At 38.7% G+C, this 22,737-nt stretch overlaps 1 protein-coding gene across 7 annotated transcripts in view; it reads left to right on the top strand.

Moving 5' to 3' along the window:
* Positions 1-22,737, top strand: part of ST6GALNAC3 (ST6 N-acetylgalactosaminide alpha-2,6-sialyltransferase 3) — a 602,379-nt gene that overhangs the window by 513,660 nt on the left and 65,982 nt on the right. The window contains exon 4 of one of the 7 annotated variants that reach the window (XM_073788221.1): positions 13,178-13,903. The exons of the other annotated variants lie outside the window; for them this stretch is intronic. Within the exon in view, the coding sequence (XP_073644322.1) occupies positions 13,178-13,388 (211 nt within the window). The 3' untranslated portion in view covers positions 13,389-13,903. Of the gene's footprint in view, positions 1-13,177; positions 13,904-22,737 lie in introns of those variants that run through there. 7 annotated transcript variants of the gene reach the window in all.

The following is a 22,737-nucleotide window of genomic DNA, read 5'->3' as shown; positions in this document are numbered from 1 at the left end:
TGCTGTACATTATGTCCTCTGACTTATTTATTTAACATGAAGTTTGTACCTCTTAATCCCCTTCACCTACTTCATCCAGCCTCCTCAACCCCCTCACATCTGGTGACCACCAGTTTGTTCTCTGTATCCATTTATATGTTTGTTTATCTGTTTTGTTTGTTAGATTCCACATATAAATGAAATCATATGGTATTTGTCTTTCTCTGTCTGATGTATTTCACTTAGCATAATGCCCTCTTGACTTATTTCACTTAGCATAATACCCTCTAAGTCCATCCATGCTGTCACATATGGCATATTTCATTCTTTATTACAGCCAAGTAATATTCCATTGAATATATATGTACTATATCTTCTTTATCCATCCCTCTATCAATGGATACTTAGGTTGCTTCTACACCTTGACTATGGTAAATAATGTTGCAACAAATGCAGAGGTGCATATGTTTTTTATTCTTTGTAATTTTATTTTATTTTTTATTTTATATTGGAGTGTAGTTGATTAACAATGTTGTATTAGTTTCAGGTGTACAGCAAAGTGATTCAGTTATCCATATACATGTATCTATTTTTTTTCAAATTCTTTTCCCATTTAGGTTATTACAGAGTATTGAGCAGAGTTCCCTGTGCTATGCAGTAGGTCCTTGTTGGTTATCTGTTTTAAATATAGCATTGTGTACATGTCAATCCCAAACTCCCAGTCTATTCCTCCCCTGCACCATCCTTCCCCGCTGGTAACCCTAAGTTCGTTCTCTAAGTCTGTGAGTCTGTTTCACATGAAAAGATGCTCAACATTACTAATTATTAGAGAAATGCAATGGATTGGATTTGGATTGTATGGTAGCTCTATTTTAATTTTTTTGAGGAACCTTAACACTGTTTTCTATAGTGGCTGCACCAATGTATATTCCAACCAATAGTGCACCAGGGTTCACTTTTCTCCACATCCTCACCAACACTTGTTATTTGTTGTCTTTTGATGATAGCCATCAGGTATGCGGTGATATTTTATTGTGGTTTTGATTTGCATTTCCCTGGTAATTAGTGATGTTGAACATCTTTTCATGTGTCTGTTGGCCATCTGTATGTCTTCTTTGGTAAAATGTCTATTCAGATCCTCTGCCAATTTTTTAATCATGTTGATTATTTTTTGATGTTAAGTTGTGTGAGTTCTTCGTACATTTTGGATATGAACTCCTTATCGGATATATAATTTGCAAATATCTTCTCTCTTACAGTAGGCAGCGTTTTTGTTTTATTGATAGTTTCCTTGGCTGTGCAAAAGCTTTTTATTTGATAAAGTCCCATTGTTTGTTTTTGCTTTTGTTTCCCTTGCCTGAGGAGACATATCCAAAAAAATATTGCTAAGAATGACGTCAAAAAGCATACTACCTATGCTTTCTTCTAGCAGCTTTATGGTTTCAGGTATTACATTTAGGTCTTCAGTCCATTTTGAGTTTATTTTTATATATGGTATGAGAAAGTAGTCCCATTTGATTCTTTGCATATAGCTGTCCAGTTTTCCCAACATCATTTATTGAAGAGACTATCTTTTCCCCATTGTATATTCTTGTCTCCTTTGTCATAGATTAATTGACCATATAAATATAGGTTCATTTCTGGGCTCTCTGTTCTCTTCTATTGGTCTGTCTGTTTTTGTGACCCTGTCCTACAGCTTTGATTACTATAGCTTTGTAGTATAGTTTAAGACCAGGGAGTATGATACCTCTAGCTTTGTTCTGCTTTAAGATTTCTTTGACTCTTAGTCTTTTGTGGTTCCATACAAACTTTAGGATCATTTGTTTCAGTTTTGTGAAAAATGTCATTGGTATTTTGATAGGGATTGCATTGATCTGTAGATTGCTTTGCCTAGTATGGATATTTTAATAATAACCAGTCTGTCAATTCATGATCACAGTGTCCATCTTTTCATTTTTCTGTGTTGTCCTTAATTTCTTTCATCCATGTCTTATAGTTTTCAGAGTACATGTTATTCACCTCCTTGAATAAATTTATTCCTAGGTATTTTATTTTTTTTGATGCAATTGTAAATGGGATTTATTTCTTAATTATCTCTCTCTGATAGTTCACTGTTAGTGTATAGAAACACAACAGATTTCTGTATATTGATTTTGTATCCTGCAACTTTACTGGATTCATTTATTAATTTAAATCATTTATTTGATGGAGTCTTCAGTGTTTTCAACATATAGTATAATGTCATTTGCAAATAATGACAGTTTTACTTCTCCCTTCCAATTTTGATGCCTTTCATCTCCTTCTTGTCTGATTGCTGCAGCAAGGACTTCCATTACTATGTTGAATAAAAGTGGCGAGAGTGGGCATCCTTGTCTTGTTCCTGAACTTAGAGGAAAAGTTGCAGTTTTTCACTGTTGAGTATGATGCTAGTGGGTTTGTCATATATTATCTTTATTATGTTGAGGTATGTTCCCTCTATACCCACTTTGTTGAGGTGGGTTTTATTGAATACTTTTTCTGAATCTATTGAGATGATTGTATGATTTTTATTTCTCATTTTGTTAATGTGTATCACATTGATGATTTGTGGATATTGACCACTCTTGCATCCCTGGAGTAAATTTCATTTAATTATGTCATATGATCTTTTTAATGTATTGTTAAATTTAGTTTGTTGAGAATTTGTTGAGAATTTTTACATCTATGTTCATCAGTATTATTGGCCTGTAATTTTCCTTTCTTTCTTTCTTTTTTTTTTTTTTTTTTGTATTGTCTTTATCTGGTTTTGGTCTCAGGGTAATGCTGGCCTCACAGAATGAGTTTGGAAGCATTTTGTCCTCTTCATATTTTTTGGAATAATTTGAGAAGGATGGGTATTTACACTTCTTTAAATGTTTTGTAGAATTTACCTGTGAAGCTGTCTGCTCCTAGATCCATTTATCATTATGTAATACTCTTTTGTCCCTTATTACAGTCTTTGTTTTAAAGTTTATTTTATCTGAGATAAGTATTGCTACCCGAGCTTTCTTTTTGTTCTCATTCACATAGATATCTTTTTCCATCCCTTCACTTTCAGGCTGTGTGTGCCTTTTGATCTGAAGTGAGCCTCTTGTAGGCAGCATATAGATGGTCTTGGGTTTTTTAATCCATTCAGACATCTTATATCTTTTTATTGGCATATTTAGCCATTTACACTTAAAGTAATTATTGATAGGTATATACTTATTGCCATTTTATTAATTGTTTTCTGGTTGTTTTTATAATTCTTCTCTCTTCCTTTCTTCTTCTCTTTTCATGTTATTTGATGACTTTCTTTAATTCAATTTGTGTATTCATTTCTCTTTATTTATTGTATATCTGTAATGGATTTTTGGTTTGTGGTTACAATGAGGTTTCTATGTAACAACCTATGTGTATAGCAGTCTATTTTTAAGTTATGGTCACTTAAGTTCAAGCACATTCTAAAAGCACCACTTTTTTACTCCTCCCCCATTACATTTTATGTTTTTGATGTCATACACATATGTATGTAAAAATATAAATTTTGATGTCATACTTTACATCTTTTTATTTTGTGTATTGCCTAACAAATTATTTTTGATATAGATTATTTTACTACTTTTGTCCTTTAACCTTTATACTATCTTTATAAGTGGTTGATATACTACCTTTATTATATGTTTGTCTTTACTGGTGAGACTTTTTCTTTCATAATTTTCTTGTTTCTCATTATGCCCTTTTCTTTTCAGTTTAAAGAAGTCCCTTTAACATTTCTTATAAAAGGCCAGTTTAGTGGTGATGAGCTCCTCTGCTTTTGCTTGTCTGGGAAACTATGTCTCCTTAGATTCTGAGTGATAGCCTTGCCAGGCAGAGCAGTCTGGTTGCAAGTTTTTTTCTTTCAGCACTTTGAATATATAATGCAAGTCCCTTCTGACCTGTAAAGTTTCTGCTGAAAAATAAGCTGATAGTCTTATAGGAGTTCTTTGCACATAGCTAGTTGTTTTTTCTCTTGCTGCTTTTAAGATTTTCTCTTTAATTTTTGAAATTTTAATTACAGTGTATCCTGGTATGTATCTCTTTGGGTTCATCTTGTTTGATCCTCTCTTTGCTTCCTGGATTTGGATGTCTGTTTCCTTCACCACGTTAGGAAAGTTTTCAGCCATTATTTGTTCAAGTAGGTTTTCTGTCTCTTTCTCTCTCCCTTGTCCTCTGGACCCCTATAATGTGAATGTTAGTACCCTTGATGTTGTCTCAGAATTCCCTTAAACTATCCTAATTTTTAAATTCTTTCTTTTTGCAGTTCTGATTGGCTGATTTCACTACCCTGTCTTCCAGATCACTGATCTGTTCTTCTGCATCCTCTAATCTGCTATTGGTTCCCTCTAGTGTACTTTTCATTTGAGTTATTGTATTCTTCAGTTCTGATTCCTTCTCTATTATATTTTCTATCTCCTTTTGAACTTCTCACTGAGTTGTCCCAAATTCAGTGATGAACTTTATGGCTATTATTTTGCATTTTTTATCTGGTAAATCGCTTAGCTCTCTTTTGTTTAGTTCTTTTTCCTGAGGTTACTTTGTTTCCTCATTTTGCCTAACTCTCTATGCTTGTTTCCATGTATTATGTATATCACCCATGTCCCACAGTCTTGAAAGAGTAGCCTTATGTAGGAAGTGTTCTGTGGGGCCCAGTGGCACAATCCCCCCTGGTCTCCAGAGCTTGATGCTCCAGGGGTATCCCCTGTGTGGGTTCTCCTGTTGTGGTTGGGCCACAGTTGCCGTGAGCATGCTGGTGCATAGGGTTGTCCCCCAGGCCAGCTGGCAGCAAGGCCCAGCTGCAACTGTTATGGGCATGCTGTGACCATGCTGGCCCCCCAAGAGTGGGAGCTGCTTTGGAGAGGTGCCAGTGCTGGTAAGGCCACTTGTTGGGCAGGCTGGGGCTAGCCCTCTGGAGGAGGAATTGCTTTGGAGGGGCACCAGTGCTGGCTAGGGCTGTCTGTCAGATCGGGTGGAAGCTTCTTTGGAGGGGCTGGCTGGGAGGGTTCTCAGAGGAATGCCAGGACAGGGTGAATGATGTTAGCTAGGTTAATGGAGAGTAACATAAATGGCACCTACCAGCTCCAGGCCAGCTAGGTGGAAGGAGAGAAAAAAAATGGTGCCCACCAGTGCTCCTGTCCCCAGGGAAAGTTCCACCAGATCCCTGCACCTCCAGCATATGCCCTAACATTAGTCAATGAATCTCCTTCTCATATGACCTAGGTGCTTTGCAAGTCATTGCCTCTGAACTGGGACTTGGAGAGAGTGAGTTTGTGAACGAGCCCTTCAAGAGCAGAGTCTTGGTTTCCCACAGCCCTCTGGCTCTCCCTGACATAAGCCCTGCTGGTTTTCAAAGCCAGATGTTTTGGGGGCTCATCTTTTCAATGTAGGTCCTCCAGGATGGGAAGCCCAGTGTGGGACTCAGATCCTCACTGCTCAAGGAGGACCTCTGCCTGCAGTTGTAATATCCCTCCCACTTGTGAGTTGCTGCACTGGGGATGTGGGTTCTGGCTAGACTGCATCTCTGCCCTTCCTATCTGTCTTGAAGTGGACTTTTATTTATGTTGTTAGTTGTAAAATGACCTGCTAGTCTTCAGGTCATTCCCAGAGATAGTTGTTCTATATGTATTTGTAGTTTTGGTGTGTCCGTGGAAGGAGGTGAGCACAAGAGCTTTCTACTCTGCCACCTTGACCCAGATTCCCTCTTTTTTTTTTTTTTTTTAATTTTGTGTCCAAACAACTGGTGGGTTGATTAGCTTTATAATTTTTTTACATGAACTAATTTTTTCTAACCTATTCCAGTAATATCTCAATATCTAATTTATATTTTAAACAAGATAATGATATTTTCTTAACCACACAACATATCTTTTCTTCTTTTAAAAAAAAGGAAAATAGGAGACTTTGAGGTGACTTAAACAGTGCCTGACACATAGTAAGTGTTCCAAAAATGTTACATGAATGAAAGAACTCAAATCCAGGTAAACATAAGAATAAAGAAAAAATAAGAGTGAGGCTGTGATTAGTTCCTTTGTTTGTTTGTTTTCATATCCATCACTTCTTGGTAGTTTCCCAAGAATAGTTAATTGTTCGTGTGGCAAGAACTTTATATCCTTATGTCACCTGTCTCCATTCCCTCCCCCCACCAGGTTTTGAAATAATTTTACCAGACCACCTGATGCACACTCTTAGCTACTGAAGAATCTCTTGTCTGTCTCTTTAGCTTCTCCATAAATACACACATTTCTTCATTTGTTTTTAAGGCAGTGCTGTATGTGTAATCATGTGTGAATCTTTATTGAACACTTATGGAATGAGCCACCTGTTCTTACAAATTAGCCAGGTTCTCAAGAAGGCCCAGATTAGTGAATTAGTTGATGAAGGAAATTTGTTGCAGACAGCAGGCAGCTAAAGAATTTTTCAGCTTGTTAAAAGTATTGTTAGCCTCATAGCTCGGTAAAGAGACAAGAATATACAATTTTGAACAATTCTAGGTAGTGGCTTAGTACCTTAAGCTCACCAGAGAAGAAAATAAAATTGCTTGTCTTATCAGCTAAGGGAAGCTTTGCTGATCTCAGACCATAGCCCAGAAAGTTAACTAAGTTTTGTAGAAGTGGATAATCTTTTCTCAGTGATCGATGGCTAGATTAGAAGTATGTTACCAGGGGAGTCATGGGGAAATAGGTTTCATTGTTTTAGCTGTACTTCTGGCTGAAGGCAAAGCTGAAAAAACCTTAGAAGTCACTTGGCCAGGTCTCATCCACGGAGCATGCAAGGCACCTGATGATTTCTACAGGCACTTTTTTAAAGTAATTACCAGTCCTTGTGAGTGAAACTGCCTTTCAGGTCCCCTCACAAGCATCCAGTTACTCGTTGAAGCATCAAAGGTAATATGAACCCTCTGACAGGTCATTGTGTCACCGGCCTCCTCCTTTCACATTACAAATCCTGTTGTTGATTGGCAGGCAGCAGCATCCGTCACATATATTTTAAACACCCAAAGGTAGTGTTCTTATTTTCAAGGAAGCAGGGCTCTGCATGTGAATTGCACAGTAGGGGGCAACTCTTGATTGGACCCTGCCCTGATCCAGCTGGGGAGCCCTACTGTTCAGCTTGTCTCTGCCCAGATCTTTGTGTGACTATGTGAATTAGGTCACATTTCTTGTGCTTCATCCATACAGAGAAAAAGGGCAAACATCCTCTTGACGCTATGTTTATAAAGATGTTCCTCAGATTTGTATGAAAGTATGGCCAAGGTGGGATCTTTTTCCCATTCCACTTTCTTTTAATTTTGTGTCGTACTATTAATAAAAGTTCATTTAAGAAAAACTATTAAAAAATGAAAAAGCGTAAAGAAAAAATAAACACATTCATAATATAAATACTGCTAACATTTTGTATTTATCCTCTGGTCTTGTACTTCTAGGAAATAATGAGTGGTCTGGTCGTATTTAAATACTGAGAGCAATTATGGATAGAAGTGAGTGGCTGGCAGGAGCAGTGGAGAGGAATACAAGGAAAATATCTGCTATAGACAGATGCCTTTATCTTTTTGTCTGGATAAGAAAATGTTCATTGTTCAATAAATGAAAACTGAATATCTACTATGCACCAAGCACTGTTTTAGATACTAAAAACACTGCAGGCAATAATGCAAAAATGCCTTTGTAGAAGTTATAATCCAGGGAAAGTAGCCAGGAAAGGGTAAAAACACCCAGTGTAAAACTTGAAAATCCAATAAATAATTTGCAAGCAAACTGTTCTAAATAAGGACTTACAGGACCTGGTATCTGGCAGGTTTTGAGTGATGATGTGTTAAATTCATGATCAGGAATTTTTATCCAATTTGTGTGTCTAAAATAGTGTATTACATAAAAATGAGATAGTCATATCAGTCTTATTTCTAGATGGTATTTTACAGTTTTTGGACAATTATTTAAGCCTGCATATAGAACTTATCATAACTTGAGTCAAATCTATTAGGCTCATAGAATCTCAAAGATGGAAGAGACTTGGATGTTATATGGTCTGCCCGCTCTACAGCCCTACTCCCCATGGCTGAATCCTCTCCCCAGCATATTGATTATCCACCTCTCATTGAAATCTCCAAGCACAGGAAGCTCTCTACTTCCTGGGGCAACCCATTCCACCAGCCAGTAACTCCAGTTTTAAAAATGATCTTCCTCCTATGTAGCTGAAATCCACGACCTATAGTTTCTTCTGTTGAAAGTAATGTGCAAGTCTCAGGAACCATCTCAGGCAGTGGAGTTGAGGCATGAGCAGATTTCTTTCCCAGGAGTGAAAGGTCATGCAGCCAGGAAGAGCCCTGAAACTGTCTAAGGTACTAAACTCTCTTCCATAAAACCAGTGAGGAAGATAATGGAGTGGATAAGGAAACACCAGTGAGGTATGGAAGGACGAGGGGGAAGTAATCTGGCTTTGACATCTGTCACTCCCTTGTCTGCAGGGCTGATTTTATCTGATTAACTAGTTAGAAATGTGTCACCTTCCTCCCTCACTGTTCCATATGTGGCCTGCCTCAAACTGTAAGGCAAAAGAGATGAGCTTCTAAGCTCTATCTGGACTCCTCTTTGGTCAAAGGTATCTGAATAGCTGAATTATTTTAATAGAAAATCTGAATGTGGAATTGCAGTTTAAAGCAGCCCAAATACCTGTTTTCATAGCTGAGGAGAGATTCTAACATGCAGAATATGTCATGGAGAAGCCAGTGATGAAATGTCTTCGTTCGAGCCGTAACAAATGTTAATCTTGATGTGCAGAGGAAATGAAAATCCACTATAATTATCAATGGAAAGATAATCATTCTTAAGTTCCTTTCCAACATCCATCACAAACACACTAACTGTTTCATTGTAAAGATAAAACAATTGCATTTTTTTCTCCATCTTGTGATTTCCAATAGCACCTTAAAACTACTGTCATATTCACTTATGTCCTTTGTGGCCAATCAGGAGGCAGAAAGACTATTCATTAATTGCATCATTGATTCATTTACCAAACATATTGAGAACCTAGGCTGTGTCAGACACTGTTATTGTGCTGAGGATTCACAGACCAATCAGACAGAGCATCCTCTCATCTCCCAGAGGAACTCAAGGAGACAGACAAATATACAAGTTATTTTAGAGAAAAGCACAAGGATATGAAAACATCTACGAGGCATGTTCCAGAGGACAAATGAGAGCTACTTAGAAAAAGAAGGGGTAGGACATTCTGGGCATCATTGGAAAAAGGCTTGTGCATCATCTGATGGTAGTGGAGAGCTACTGAAGGGCTGGAAGGAAGGGAATAATAAGAGAAGATTTGCATTTCAGAGCAATCATTCCGATTACAGTGTGCAGAAACAAGTAAACGGGAATAAGGCTAAAACAAGGAGGGCAGGGGGCACTAAGAGTGGATTGCCATCTACTTGCTCTAATCCCAGTGAGAAATCGTGAGAGCCTAAAATGAAGTAGTAGAGTGTGGGTGGATTGGAGTGGACTAAGTTAGAAGGTATCAAGGAGAGAAGTTTGATGATAACTAAATATGGGAGTGTGGAAGGCATCAAGGGTAACTCTCAGGTTTCTGACTCAGGGAGTTAAGGGGATGGTGGTGCTCCCACAGACATAGGTAAGGAATCATGAAGGAGCAGCATACTGATGAAGATCTACAGGAAAAAGGAGTCAGTAATGGCGTGTTCACCAATGATGGTGACCATGCACCAGGATCTGGGAACTTTTCTTTAGGTAGGAAGCCCGGGCTTGGTGGTGTGGTGGACTACATGATAAAGAACGGGCATCTTTTCTTTGAAACATTGGCTTTCCATTTTAAAAGAAGAGCTCCTGGTTAAAGCTGTATGTCGACCCCATATGGGGACTCTAAGATCTAATTTTACTTAAGAGGCTAGCCAAGATCCTGAGAAGATATCAAATAAAAATCTTGGAACCTATGGAAAGCAATTTTCATAATTAGGAGGAACAGAACCCCATGTATCATCATTAGCCTGAGACAAGGAACAGAAGGTTGGAGGAGGGAGGATGGTTTCTCTAAACAGGGAACAGGTGGCCAGTGTAGTTGGGGCCAGCTAGGGAAACCTTAGGCAACTCTGCTCAGAGAATTTCTCTGCTTCCCCCCTAGAGACTATCAGATGCAGTGGAGAACAGGATTATTAGCTACTTGGCAAAGGATGTTTCTCTTCATGATGGTGCTTTTATTCTTACAGCAACACACGGAAAGGCCAAGGGATAGAACTTAATGGAACCCATAGACACTATGGAAGATGGAGTGTTTTTGTATCTCTTGATAAACCAAAGTTTTTATATCACAGAATGTCCAAAAAGAAATTTGGCTCTCATTTGAATTGCTTCCTGCAAAGTTAATTGTTTACTCCCAATCCATAATTGATGATAGCTTTTCCCTTGCTGCAGTTAGACCAAGGAATCTTGGCAGTCTAGTGCTGTGGAAGCCAAGCACAAACAGGTAATAACACCCCAAGAAGAGCTGAAATATTGGTCTCCTGAGACACGGGCTGTGCAAATTTCTCTGACTTACAAAAGAGACATCAGTCACACCTTAGAGCCTGTCTTGTAGACTTAGTTTCATAAAAGTTGCATAATAACTCTGGAATGTACAGATGACATGTTAGACGAAACGCCAGAAGGACAAGCTCTGAGGAGCCTGATTAACCCTTTCCACAGTAGTCATGGAAACGAGAGTGTTCTGATAACTGAAGGACTAGATTTGCATGCGTAATGAATTCCTTTCAGTCTCTCAGAGAGATAGAAAGATAGATAGATAGATAGAAAGAAAGATAGATAGATAGATAGAGAGAGAGAGAGATATACCTATATAGAAATGTATTTTTCTATATATATATATTATATATACTTATATCTATAATGTGTATTTCTCTGAAACTTCCATACCCATTCATTTTCTGGAGGCCAGAAACTCCATTACTGATCTAGCTGGATCTCTTGCCTGGAAGGAGTGTCCCTTCCCACTGTAGCCATCAAAATTCTATTCTCTTCCATGTCCCATTCAAGCCCTCACTCGTCATCTCTTCTTTATGGAGTCCCTTCCTGTTCACTGTGAATGTCCTTGATTTCCTTTCTCCATGAACTATTTAGAGTCTGAGACATAAGGCAATGTCATTATCCATTTTGCCAAACTGTGCCGCAGTGGTTACTCTCCCCTCCTCCCTAGATTGAGACCAAAACAAGTTCTGAAATGACTTCTCCACTCCCACGATGGCTAGTACAGAAGTGCCCATGCAGTGTCGCGTGATTGAACAGTGGCTGCCACCACCGGCAGTAGGAAGGAAGGAAAGAAGGAATAAAGACAAAAAGGAAGAAAAATAAACCCATTTCTGTTTCTATGGTTCAAAGGTTAAAACTGAATCTACACAGGGTTCTTCTTTTGCTTTGTTGACTTGATGCATAACTATTCAGCTATGATGGTGATTTTTTTAAAAAGGAGGGAAAATTGTGCTATGTAAATATTTTTTCATACGAAGGTTTTCTTTCTTTTCTGATCTGTTTTGTTTTATTTAATTTGTCCTCATTGAATCTTATCCAAGCAAAACTTGTTCATCTTCCCATTACTCTGATTTTGATGACAAGACTATAGAATGGAGCTCATTTTGATTCCTTTAAGGGAATTGTTTTGTAGAAAGGCCACGCTAGGTTTCCATCACCACCGCATCCTTCTGCTGGGAAGGTAATAACCTTTAGCAAGAGCTATGGCCTCTTAATCTTTTAGTGGAAACTGCTCTTGTGAAAATGGGGCCTGATGGTATCTGGGCTCACTAATTCATGCCATGTGGGCCAAAATTAAAGCATTAAAATTTCATAGATATAATATCATTTATAAATCATGTCATAAAAGCATTCATTTCCCATAGACCTTGAAAACTGGGCATGTCTTCCTCCAGCTGTTGCTTAGAGTTCATTACAAACACACCAGTAACTGTCAAAAATAAAGCTGAGGGGAAGTGGGGGAATATTTAGTATTGACACCCGCAAAGCATCAAGGCACTGTCCTCTTCCCTGTGCACACGCTGCCCGCATCAGTGGTGATTTAACCTGCAAGGCTGCCTCAGCGCGGTGACGGAGCCCCGCAGAATTGTATTCATAGGCCAAGCAGCTCCGCGAGGGCAGCTTTCTCATTTTTTGTGACCGTATTCCGTTCAGATGGAGAAAGAGACTATTTATTACTTTCCCTAAGTTTCTCTTCTATAAAATTTCAATATGTTTAGTGAGTGAGCACAGTAGACTGATTAAGTAGATGGTCAACATTTGCCCCATTTCAAAAAATGACAGACGCTTCTTTTTGCCATAGCAGATGGGGAGTTAATAATCGTTTAAGTTACAAAAATAATTTGCCCTAGTTTACTACTCGGTTTTTAAAAAATTATTTTGGGCTACACCTGGATAAAATCCCTTTGTTCTTTTGAAATGGTGGAAATCAAGATATACACATTGAGGTGCTTCCGGGAGGTATATGGCACGTTTGTTTGACTTGCAGATGCTAATGGATACATAATCACATTTGCCAACCATAAAACCCCTGTTGGTAAATCACTTTCATCTGCAAAAATCCACTACTTTCTTGAAACATGCTAATTTGCTCTAATAATGCAGGGGCCCTTGAGGGTTTTTCTATGCTGTCTAAACAACTAGTTGTGGTAAGCAAACAGACGCAAGAGGCCATTATATAATAACCTGTCCTTTGTTAGTTTTCAGGAGTTTGGGGAGGGGGGTTGTTTGCTTTCTTGTGTTTCCTTTTAAGAATTTTATTGTGTTAACATTTCATAGGGCAGTTTTAAGATGGATGCTTTGACCTGTGATGTGAAAAGTAGGCGATCCATCTTTTTATTGCTTGACTTGTTGGAAGAGCCTTTATGTATTCAGTTTTAAAGATTAACCCCAGGAAACTTGGAGCTGCTCTGCAGTGTGAATTCCTGGATCTAGTGCATTTTCTCCAGGCTGAAATCTACCTAGACGCAGATATTTGGTCATGTCGAATTCCCTTAATCATTGAGGTCCAGTGTCTGCATTCACATGGACACACTTTATATATGCTACCTACCCATGCCTCATTTGTCTGGTATATAATCTGAAATGTGGTTTTGTGCTAATTGAAATATTGTTTTATTTGCTTTCAGCCTGATCTCAGCCTTCCCCGACAAGACTAAAAACAGTGTCAAGCAGAATAGATCAAAAAGATGCATCTCGGGATATATCTATGCATACACACATTTGTGTGTATGTGGACATATATATATTATATATTCTACACAAATGCACCTTGGAGAGAGAGTTCCTATTTTCTTTCTATCATGTTTACATATATTCATATGCTTCTTGTGGGTATAGCTTTGGCCCTGAGAAAAATCAGACCATTAGACGTATGTTAACGTGACTGAAAAACCTGAAACAGCTTCAATTAGCCAGTTTCTGCTGGTCTTTTGGGTATATGCGTTTATATGTCGACTAATTTTTTTCTTTTTCTTTTTATTGTGGAGAATTCCAAACATACACAAACATGAACAGACTAGTGTAATGAACCTCTGCATATCTATCACCAGCCTCAACAAACATCAACTCATCAATCTACCCTGACCAGTCTTCACCACTAGCCACATGTGCCCAATCCCACTTTGTATTATTTTGAGGCAAATCTAAGATCATATTTTTTTCATTATTTCATTTCTAAATATTTCAGTATGGACTTCTAAAAGATAAAAACTCAGTTTTTATATATGATCAGAATACTAATGTCACACTAAAAAACTTAACCTTACTTGTTACTTAACCTTACTTGTATCATCAAATATCCAGTCAGTGTTTACATCTCCAGTTATTTCATAAGTGTCATAAATACTTATACCTTTAAAAAAATCAGGATCCAAATAAAGTTTATATATTACATTGATTGATAGGTCTTTAAGACTCTTAGAAATATATAAGTACTCTCCTTCTTTTTTTTCCCTTGCAGTTCATTTGTTAAAGATACTTGGTTGTTTGTCCTGTACCTTCTCACAGTCTAGCTTTTGCTGATTGCATCTTCACGGTATAGTTTAAAATGTCCTTTGGTCCTCTTATTTCTATAGTTAGTAGTGGGATCTAGAAATTTGATCATATTCAGATTTGATTTTTTTTTATAAGACAGCTACGTATCTGATATTGTCTACTTAGTAGAAAGCACATACAGTAATGTCTAGTTGTTTCTTTTGGAGATGTTAGCCATTAGAGTTCAATGCCCAGATCCACTAATTCATTAGAGATTGATTACAAACTGGTGAGTTTCTTATTTTCTCATGCATTCTTCATTTACTAGATGTAATATTTCTACAATCAAAAAATTCCCCTTAATTACTCTTGGGTTAACAGTGGTACAGTTAGTGTAGAAAAGGGAGGATAAATTTTTTATTCTTTTGTAGTTTTCAGAATAATGACTTAGGTCCCTGGCATTCTTTTTTTTGCGGTACACGGGCCTCTCACTGCTGCGGCCTCTCCCATTGCAGAGCACAGGCTCCGGACGCGCAGGCCCAGTGGCCATGGCTCACGGGCCCAGCCGCTCCGCGGCATGTGGGATCTTCCCAGACCGGGGCACGAACCTGCGTCCCCCGCATCGGCAGGTGGACTCCCAACCACTGCGCCACCAGAGAAGCCCCCAATATTTTTTTTAACATCATGAAGAACACAGGAATTTAAAATTTATTGAAGTATTTCTATCCATTATAGTTATTATCCTTACTGATGCTCAAATTGTCCCATTTTTGCCCAGTAGGAGCCCCTTAAAGTTGGCTAAGTTCTTGTGACACATTTCTGTCCACTCTCCACTCTTTTGCAGTTTTGTATCTCAGAGACTTCGGAAATGGACTCCTGCCTCTCCACTGCATTCAGCCTAACCTACCTCATTTTCAGCTCACTCCAGGGGTTCTGTCACATGATTTCAACTCTGGGATAACTTCTCAAGGAGCTAGTTTTTAAATGTAAATGACTGAGAGACACAAAAGTGCCAGAACACATTAGTTTTCAACCACATGTCTTATTCTTCTCACATTTTCGTGTTATCTTAGGGAACCAAATTGACCTGGTGTTTGGAATTCTGATGTGTTTTTGGTGGTCTCTTAGTCCCAGACTGCAAATTACTATGCTCTTGTGTCTCCTTCATCACTGCCTGGCACCTGGTAGCCACTGGAATATTTTTTGAATGAATCCACGATGGAAAAAAACAAATGAAAAAAACACCCATGACCTCCTTTGACTTTCAGGAATAAATTCAGTTTGAGATACTGTGCTGTGAAACTGAGCACAATATTAGCTGATGGGAGATAATTGATATTGCATGAGCTGGATGAGGGTGGACTTCGTGAGCCATTTGGGAGGAGGGCTTCAACAGGAAATTATCCCTTGTGCTGAGAAGCATTCCCTATGCAGTCTTTCAGACGCTAATTTTGACAAGCACCAAAGCAAGACACATGCATTGGAGTGTTACGGGATTTTGTGTCAAGAGGTTAAATACTTCAGTGAATCTGAAGGAGCTGGAGGTAGCTTAGAAGTATGGTTGCTTTATCTATTTCTTCTTATCTGTTTAGGTAATTTATCTATTTTGATTTCCCTGAACTGTTTAGCGCCGAGATTTCATGGAAATAGGTGTTCTAAAAGCCACTAAATATTGTTTTTTAATTACCTCACGGCCTCAAAGGAACAAGTAATCCTCATCTTCTTGCACTAAAATTCTCTATAAACACCAACTCCCATAAAGATCATTCTTTTTAAAGCCTTGTTTCTTCCTAAGGAATGTTGATTTTCTACATAGATCACTGCAGAATGGAGTCAGGCAAAGAATAATCATTGTCATTCAAGTCAGTGCTTCACAATATATCCGGGTGCTAAGAGCCACTCTAACTGGAAGGGGTCCATGTGTTGTAATAAAATTATTTATCCCCCAGACAAAGAAAGCAATAATTTTGCAACTTGTCGTGTGTCAGTACTTGCATAGACACAAGAGATACATACAGTTGGAGAGCAGTGGTAAACAGTTTCCTGTGTACACTAAATCCATGCTTATCATACGTCTTATTCCTTAAATCAGTAGTCTACAGACAATTTTTTATTGCCCTCACTCTAAAGGTAAGTGATTTTTGAACATTTAATCTCAATAAATTAGGTTAAACCATCTATATGAAATGGACATTTTATGGGTCAAAAATATCTGAATATTGGCAATTTCTTATTTTTTAACCTTCTATTTATATTTATTATTTACAAATATGCACATAGATGCTATGATCACTAATACGCCAAAGCACAACTCTTTAAGGCAAGGGTCAGTAATATAATGGTATAAATCTGTATTTTATATGCTCCTAGATAGTTTCTGAATTGCTTAGTTAGTTCTGTTCAGATCGTCACAGCTTTCATTCTGACACTGTGACTAGCAAGAAGCTTGACTTTGGAGGGGGAAGTGTCAGCTCTGCCCGGTTTCTGCTGTGTGCCTGCGTTTGCATTGGTAGTATTTTTTGTCAGTCTGTGGTTTCTTTGCAGGCATATATTTAAGGCTCTCGTGCACTTTGAAAGGGCTAATTAATAAGTCAAAGTTAAATAAAATAATAAATGTATAACCCAATTTGACTAAACCTCCTAAATCAGAGTGTGTCACAATATGCTGCAAAGAATGTTAATATGCTGACTCTCTGATATATGGATGAGTGATGCTGCCATTGTCATGTAGAATATTAAATGTTAGTAGAAGTTTACTTCTAATTTTTCAAATAGAAAATAGATATAAATGAAAGTTTAAATGTAATAGGAATTTTTCTTCCCACATGTGATCTTTCCACATGACTTGGATTTCTCACAGCATGGTGGCTGGGTTCTGAGAGAGAGCCTCTCAAAAGCGAGCATTCCAAGAACACAAGGCAGACACTGTGTAGCTATGACCTAGTTTTGGAAGTGACATAGTGTCACTTCTACCATCCTTTATTAATTAAAGCAATTACAAGCCTACCCAGATTCGAGGAGAGGGGACATAGACCCTACCTCTCTACAGAAGGAACGTCAATTTGTCAAATTGTCAATTTGTAGCCATTGTTTATAAACCACCACACTAACCAATTAATGAGTCCCATATATTGTGTCTCTAACAAATGGTCAACCAGAATTACTACCTCTAGTGATAAGGAGCTCATTATTGCAGAAGACAAACTATTCCTTTTTCGGACAGTATCAAATATTAGAAAAACTATTCTCAACTTAGACAAAAATATGCTTTTTCATAATTTTTACTTTTTGGTCCTCCTTCTGCCCTCTGGAAGTAGACAGAGCGCGTCAGCTTCACTTTTCAGTAAACCTTTTTCTTTTGGATGTTCATATTCCTAGGTGCTCTAACCAACTTTCCCATATCCCTCATGACCTGGTTATCCTCTAAGCAAACAGTTTATTCTTACCCCTCTGAAAATGCTGCTGAATTTGAACACATGTTCCAATTAATACTGCCCCTTGCTGTCTGGGTAACTCAATACTATTTGTATATGAAATAGTTTCCCAAAAGAAAACACATGCATTTATAGAACAATTTATTAAAGCACATTGTTAATATATAATTTTTCGGATCCTCGGAGTGTCGACGTACTCTGAGCCAGCGAGAGCTGGTGTGGTAAGACTGTTCTATATGCTTCCAGGCGGCAAACATTCATGCCCCACATGGCAAATATTCTCATCCAGCGAACACTCCACTGCACCGTATTGAGTTGAAAGTGTTCAGCAATGTGTGTTATATACCCCTCAGGAGCCTCTCTTTTTGCCATATATTTTTGTGTTCTGGTGAACGGCTTCAAACCGTAATGGCAGACAAAATGTATGCAAGTCTAGTGCTGAGAATGAGGCAAAGAAACACAGGAAGAGTATCATACTCTTGTTAACATGCAGGGTTTCCAGCAGCTTGAGGAGCTTTTGATGAAAAGGTCAAGGTAGCAGATGGTAAAGATCAGCAGGAAATTAGGGATTGGTGTTAAGTCCTTTTGACATTCTGAAGGGCCTTGTAAAGCATCCCTGTAGGATTGACCAACAGTTGTCTGAAAAATTCCTAGAAGAAACTAAAGCTAGAGCATGTCATGATTCCTAGCGTTTAACAAAAATGGTAGACTGCTTGCTAGCATATAATGCCAAGAACTCATCTTAAGAGAGGCTATGTTCTTAGGACCCTGTGTGATGCAGATACAGAAACACATAGCTCACACCAAAAAGCATATTTCAATATTCTAGGTGAGTTTTGATCAGGGAAGACTGAAGGAGAATTAACCTTGCTAAAATATGACATTTTCCATCTATTATTTCAGTTGGATTTAGCCTTTAAAATAGCTACTTTACGCTGTTGACCCATCGTAAACTTCTTCAACGAAGACCTCCAGATCCTTTTCAAATGAAATTCTGCAAAGCCAGATTCTCTTCCTCACCCCCATTCCAACACCAAATGTGGTCATGGTGATGACGAGGCCCAGGACTAATGTTTATTGGACACTTGCTGTGCTCCAGACACAATTAAGTGCTTTCACTATCTCAGGAAATCTTTGCAACAAAAGTATGAGGCAGTTACTTATATTCTCTCCACCTTGGTATGGAGAAAATTATAGAAGCTAGGTAGGTCTTATAGTCAGTAAATGGTAGATCTGGGATCAGTGTATCACTAGGGGTGATATCAGATATTGAATATGCCATTTATAAAGTCAGCTATCCCTACCCGTTTAGGTTGTATTTGTAAACTCCATGCGGACACGACTTTATGTGGGACAGTGCTTGCCTGGTTCACAGAAATGCTGAACAAATGAATGAATGAATATGTTATGGGCCAATCAATCCATGAATCCACTAATAAGCATCTATGATACACAGCCCAATTCCTCTTGATGCAAATCAGGTCTGTCACTCTTAATGTATACTGAAAATATTTCTTTTAATCTACGATTCCATAATCATAGAATTCCATAAAAACATCCTTCTGGGAGATTCAGCAACACTGAGGCAGAGCAATCCTTTTGTTCAGGACATGTTATGTGTTTGTGCTTTCCAAATATTTTAAAAGCTAACAGCAGCCTCAGACATGAAATTATTTAATGGGCAATCCTAATGGAAAAAACAAGCTCTAAAAGAAGAACATACAAGAAATCCTACTTCTGACTCTCAGTGGAAATTGACATGGCTCTTGCCAACTTTAGAGAAATATGGTACCCGCCATTGACATTATGTGTCAAAAGAAACAAAGCAAGATCATACAGTTGAGCTTTCTCAAAGGTGGAGTGAGGAAGGGAACCTTATCAATTAGCTAATTGTAGTAGATTGTTGAAAATATTGCCACTTCTCCTTATGGGCCCCTTCCTATGGGGCATCTCCCTACGGAAAGATGATACCCCCCCCCCCCACTTCTTTGATATCCAACTTGGACAGTTGACTTTTTTGGGCCAATGGCATGTGAGCAGAAGGGATGTGTGCCACTTCCAACAGAAAGTTTTTAGAACCATTATGGAGTATACTGCCACATGGCCTTCTTTTCTGTGACAAGGCCAGCAGTATCCCAAATATGAGGATTCCATTAGCTTGGGTCCTGGAGTGAAGAAGACATATAGGAAACCCATTATGGTCATGTAATACTAGCAAGAAATAAGTTGTTATAAGCACTGAGGACTTGGGGTTATTTGTTACCACAGCATGCTTAGCCTAAGCTGACTGATACACTAGTGACTACGCTAAGGAAATCTGAACTAATCTTGGAGAAACATGTTAGGCATAAAAGGAAGAGCAGCCCCTTGCTGTCCCAGCCACTTTCAGCAAAGGGAGAGCCCCATTACAGACACCATTTCTGAGGGTAGAGTTGGACAGACTAGGGATAGAGGCATACACAGAGTGGATGCACAGCCCATGCTGAGACCAAGTCCACAGATGAGGGTGTGAGAATAATATGAAAGAAGATGGTATTTTCCTGAAGAGTGGCAGAAAGTAAATAACATTTACTTTTTCTAATCTTATTGCTTCTTCCCTATCATAATCAACCGATTCCATAATCCCTTCCTTTGAAATACATAGCGCTCTACCATCTGTGAGTACCTTAAAATCACTACAGTACCTTAAAAACAAACAAATACCAAATGGATTTTTGTTTTACTTACTTATGGGTTGAAATAGGAGTTTTAGGTTGTGCATCTCAGAGTCTACTGTGGCATTAAGCAGTCAAGGGTCTGGAGCACCCTGCCCCCCTCATAAATCAACTGACCTACTCCACTTCAATCCATTTCAAATATTTGGCTTCTAATTAGATTTCATTTGTACAAAGCGTTCTGTGGCCAAAAATGTTTAGAAAACCACTGCCTCAGATAAGGTCATGAGATCATTTCCACTATGTGAAATGATTATCATCAAATTCTGCGGACTCTCTTCTGGTCTGTCCTAATCTCAACCCTTCTTTTCTGAGCATGTGGCAGCAGAATCGTCGCTGCAGAGATAAATATTCATGTGCATTGCATTTTGCTCACAGGCACTGTATAAACTATATTTAGAACTCTGAATGTTGAGATGTACTGTGTCAACATTGAAATTTAATTACTGTGATGGACTTTAAATCCATGTACCTTCTTACACCATGGAGTGAATATTACCTCCTATGTTTGTTCATTCTCCTTTACACTCCTGGAGGAAAGGGTTGCATTCTGTTTAACAAGAACACCCACCTGCCCTTCTCTTCCAAGTCAATGAAATGAACTCTCAGTTTTACGACTCTTTTATCTTTGTATTGTGAAAAAGAAATATTGTCTTGCTAAACTCTTGGGACACTTCCTAATGTGTGATATCTCCCTGCTACTCCTATTATCACTCTTTCTGGTAATAAATGATAATGTTCATTGCTAGGATTTGTAAAGCTCTGTCAAGTTAGCCTGTTATTTTAAGCTCAGGTTAAGGTAAGAAATTTAGATTTATATGAGCCTGGCACAGTTTCATTAAGAACAAAAAGCATTTTAACTTTTCTCTCTCTTTCTTCAATGGACTTTATATATCTTAATGTTACACAAATCAGTGTGTTATTATTTCTTTGAAATGTATCTATTCTTTGTATGCTTTGTCAAAGTCAATAGCAAGAATAAAAAGTATCTACATGATAACTCAGAAACTACTGCCTTCTTGGCCCTTAAATAATAGCTAAGTGGATGCTTTTAAAAATGAATCTATCCCTGGTACTTTTCCTATTCCTGTATAGGATTTTGATTTTATTTTAAATGAATAGCATAAACCCCAGGTCCTAAAACTAATAGAATTTTTGCATTTACCTGCTGACCCATAACATTTAGGTTAGAATGTGTGCCAGTTTTCAGTCATTCAGTTAGATAAAGCGGTGCTTTACAACTGAAATGAGAAGATTTCTGTTATACTCCAGCAGGCACCAGATATGATGGCCAGTTTGGGTGGATTATTTTTAGAATAACTTTATAATAGTCTTGATAAGTGGTACAAAATAAGCTGTAGGAAGTAGATACAGGCCCCTAAATGAGGAGAGACAAGGAAAGAAATGTGTTTGATTACCTGACACTGATTTACCCTGTGAGATGGGAGGCTGATTAGAAGCCCAGGCACTGGGAGAGGATATTGTGTGAGTCCTAGTCAGTACACCAGGGGCATGTACATGTCACTGGCCAGCTGGGTGTCCACGAAGGCTTTACTGCCCATCCAGTTCTCCTCAGCTCCTGTGTGTGTGTGTGCAGAGCTGTGGCTGGGTTTGAGATGCCTGATTAAATGACCAAGTTCTTTAGATGCTGATACCTGGTATAAGTGAGGAGTGGCCTGCGGTACTGCTGCTCTGTACTGGCCCTGGGCTGTCTGAGATGGTATAATGGAATACATGCTTGGACACAGAAGCTGGTTCAAATCACACGTCTATGACTTACTGGTTGGGTGACCCTGGGCAAACTACTTAATCTCTGAATCTGTCTCTTCATATCCAAACTGGGAGTTCCCATGAGGATTAAATGAAAGAATACAGGCAAAGTATCTAGTCCAATTCCAGACACATAATGGGCTCTTGATAAAGGGAAGTCATGAAGAGAGCCCTACCCTCAGGAGGTGAGATTCAGGCCTAATAAGTTTCAGTGGCACAAGAGAAATGGCATATGGGCAGTAAAGCCTGGAGGCTGGGATTGTCTAGAGGCAGGCTCCTGGCACAGAAAGGTGCAGAAGATCCCACTGCTGTTTATGGAAGTACTAGCTCCCCAAGAGCATCTACCATGAAGGCTCTACCTGAGCCTCCAGGAACATGAAGAAGTTACCAGGTGTGCTATGCTCCAGGAAGCCTGGGGAATGCCAGATGGGGATGGAAGTGGGAAGCAGGGATGATAGATGCATAGAACACACTTTGCCCTTTTTTTCCTTTTTTTACCCATAGCCATTCTACTCCTTGCTGGAACAGATCACAACCTAGAGCTCACTTCTGTTCATACTCTGTGTACCACTAAACCCATCCTAAAAATGAATGATGGGAGTCATTCTGGTCTTTTGAGCTGCCTGTACTCCTTACTTGGCCTTGCAATAAACACTGCAGTTTCCTTCACCACAACCTGGTATCAGTGGGCTGGCTTTACTGTGTGTAGGAGACGCTTGAATACTCCTAGACCAAAGGCTGGGTCCAGAAAATTATCAGAGCTTTTCTTGCAGACTCGGCTACAGCTCAGTGAGA

Source organism: Tursiops truncatus, chromosome 1, assembly GCF_011762595.2.
Source record: "Tursiops truncatus isolate mTurTru1 chromosome 1, mTurTru1.mat.Y, whole genome shotgun sequence".
Lineage (NCBI taxonomy): Eukaryota > Metazoa > Chordata > Mammalia > Artiodactyla > Delphinidae > Tursiops > Tursiops truncatus.
The sequence above is the reverse complement of the archived record's forward strand: the minus strand, read 5'-3'. Positions and strand labels throughout refer to the sequence as shown.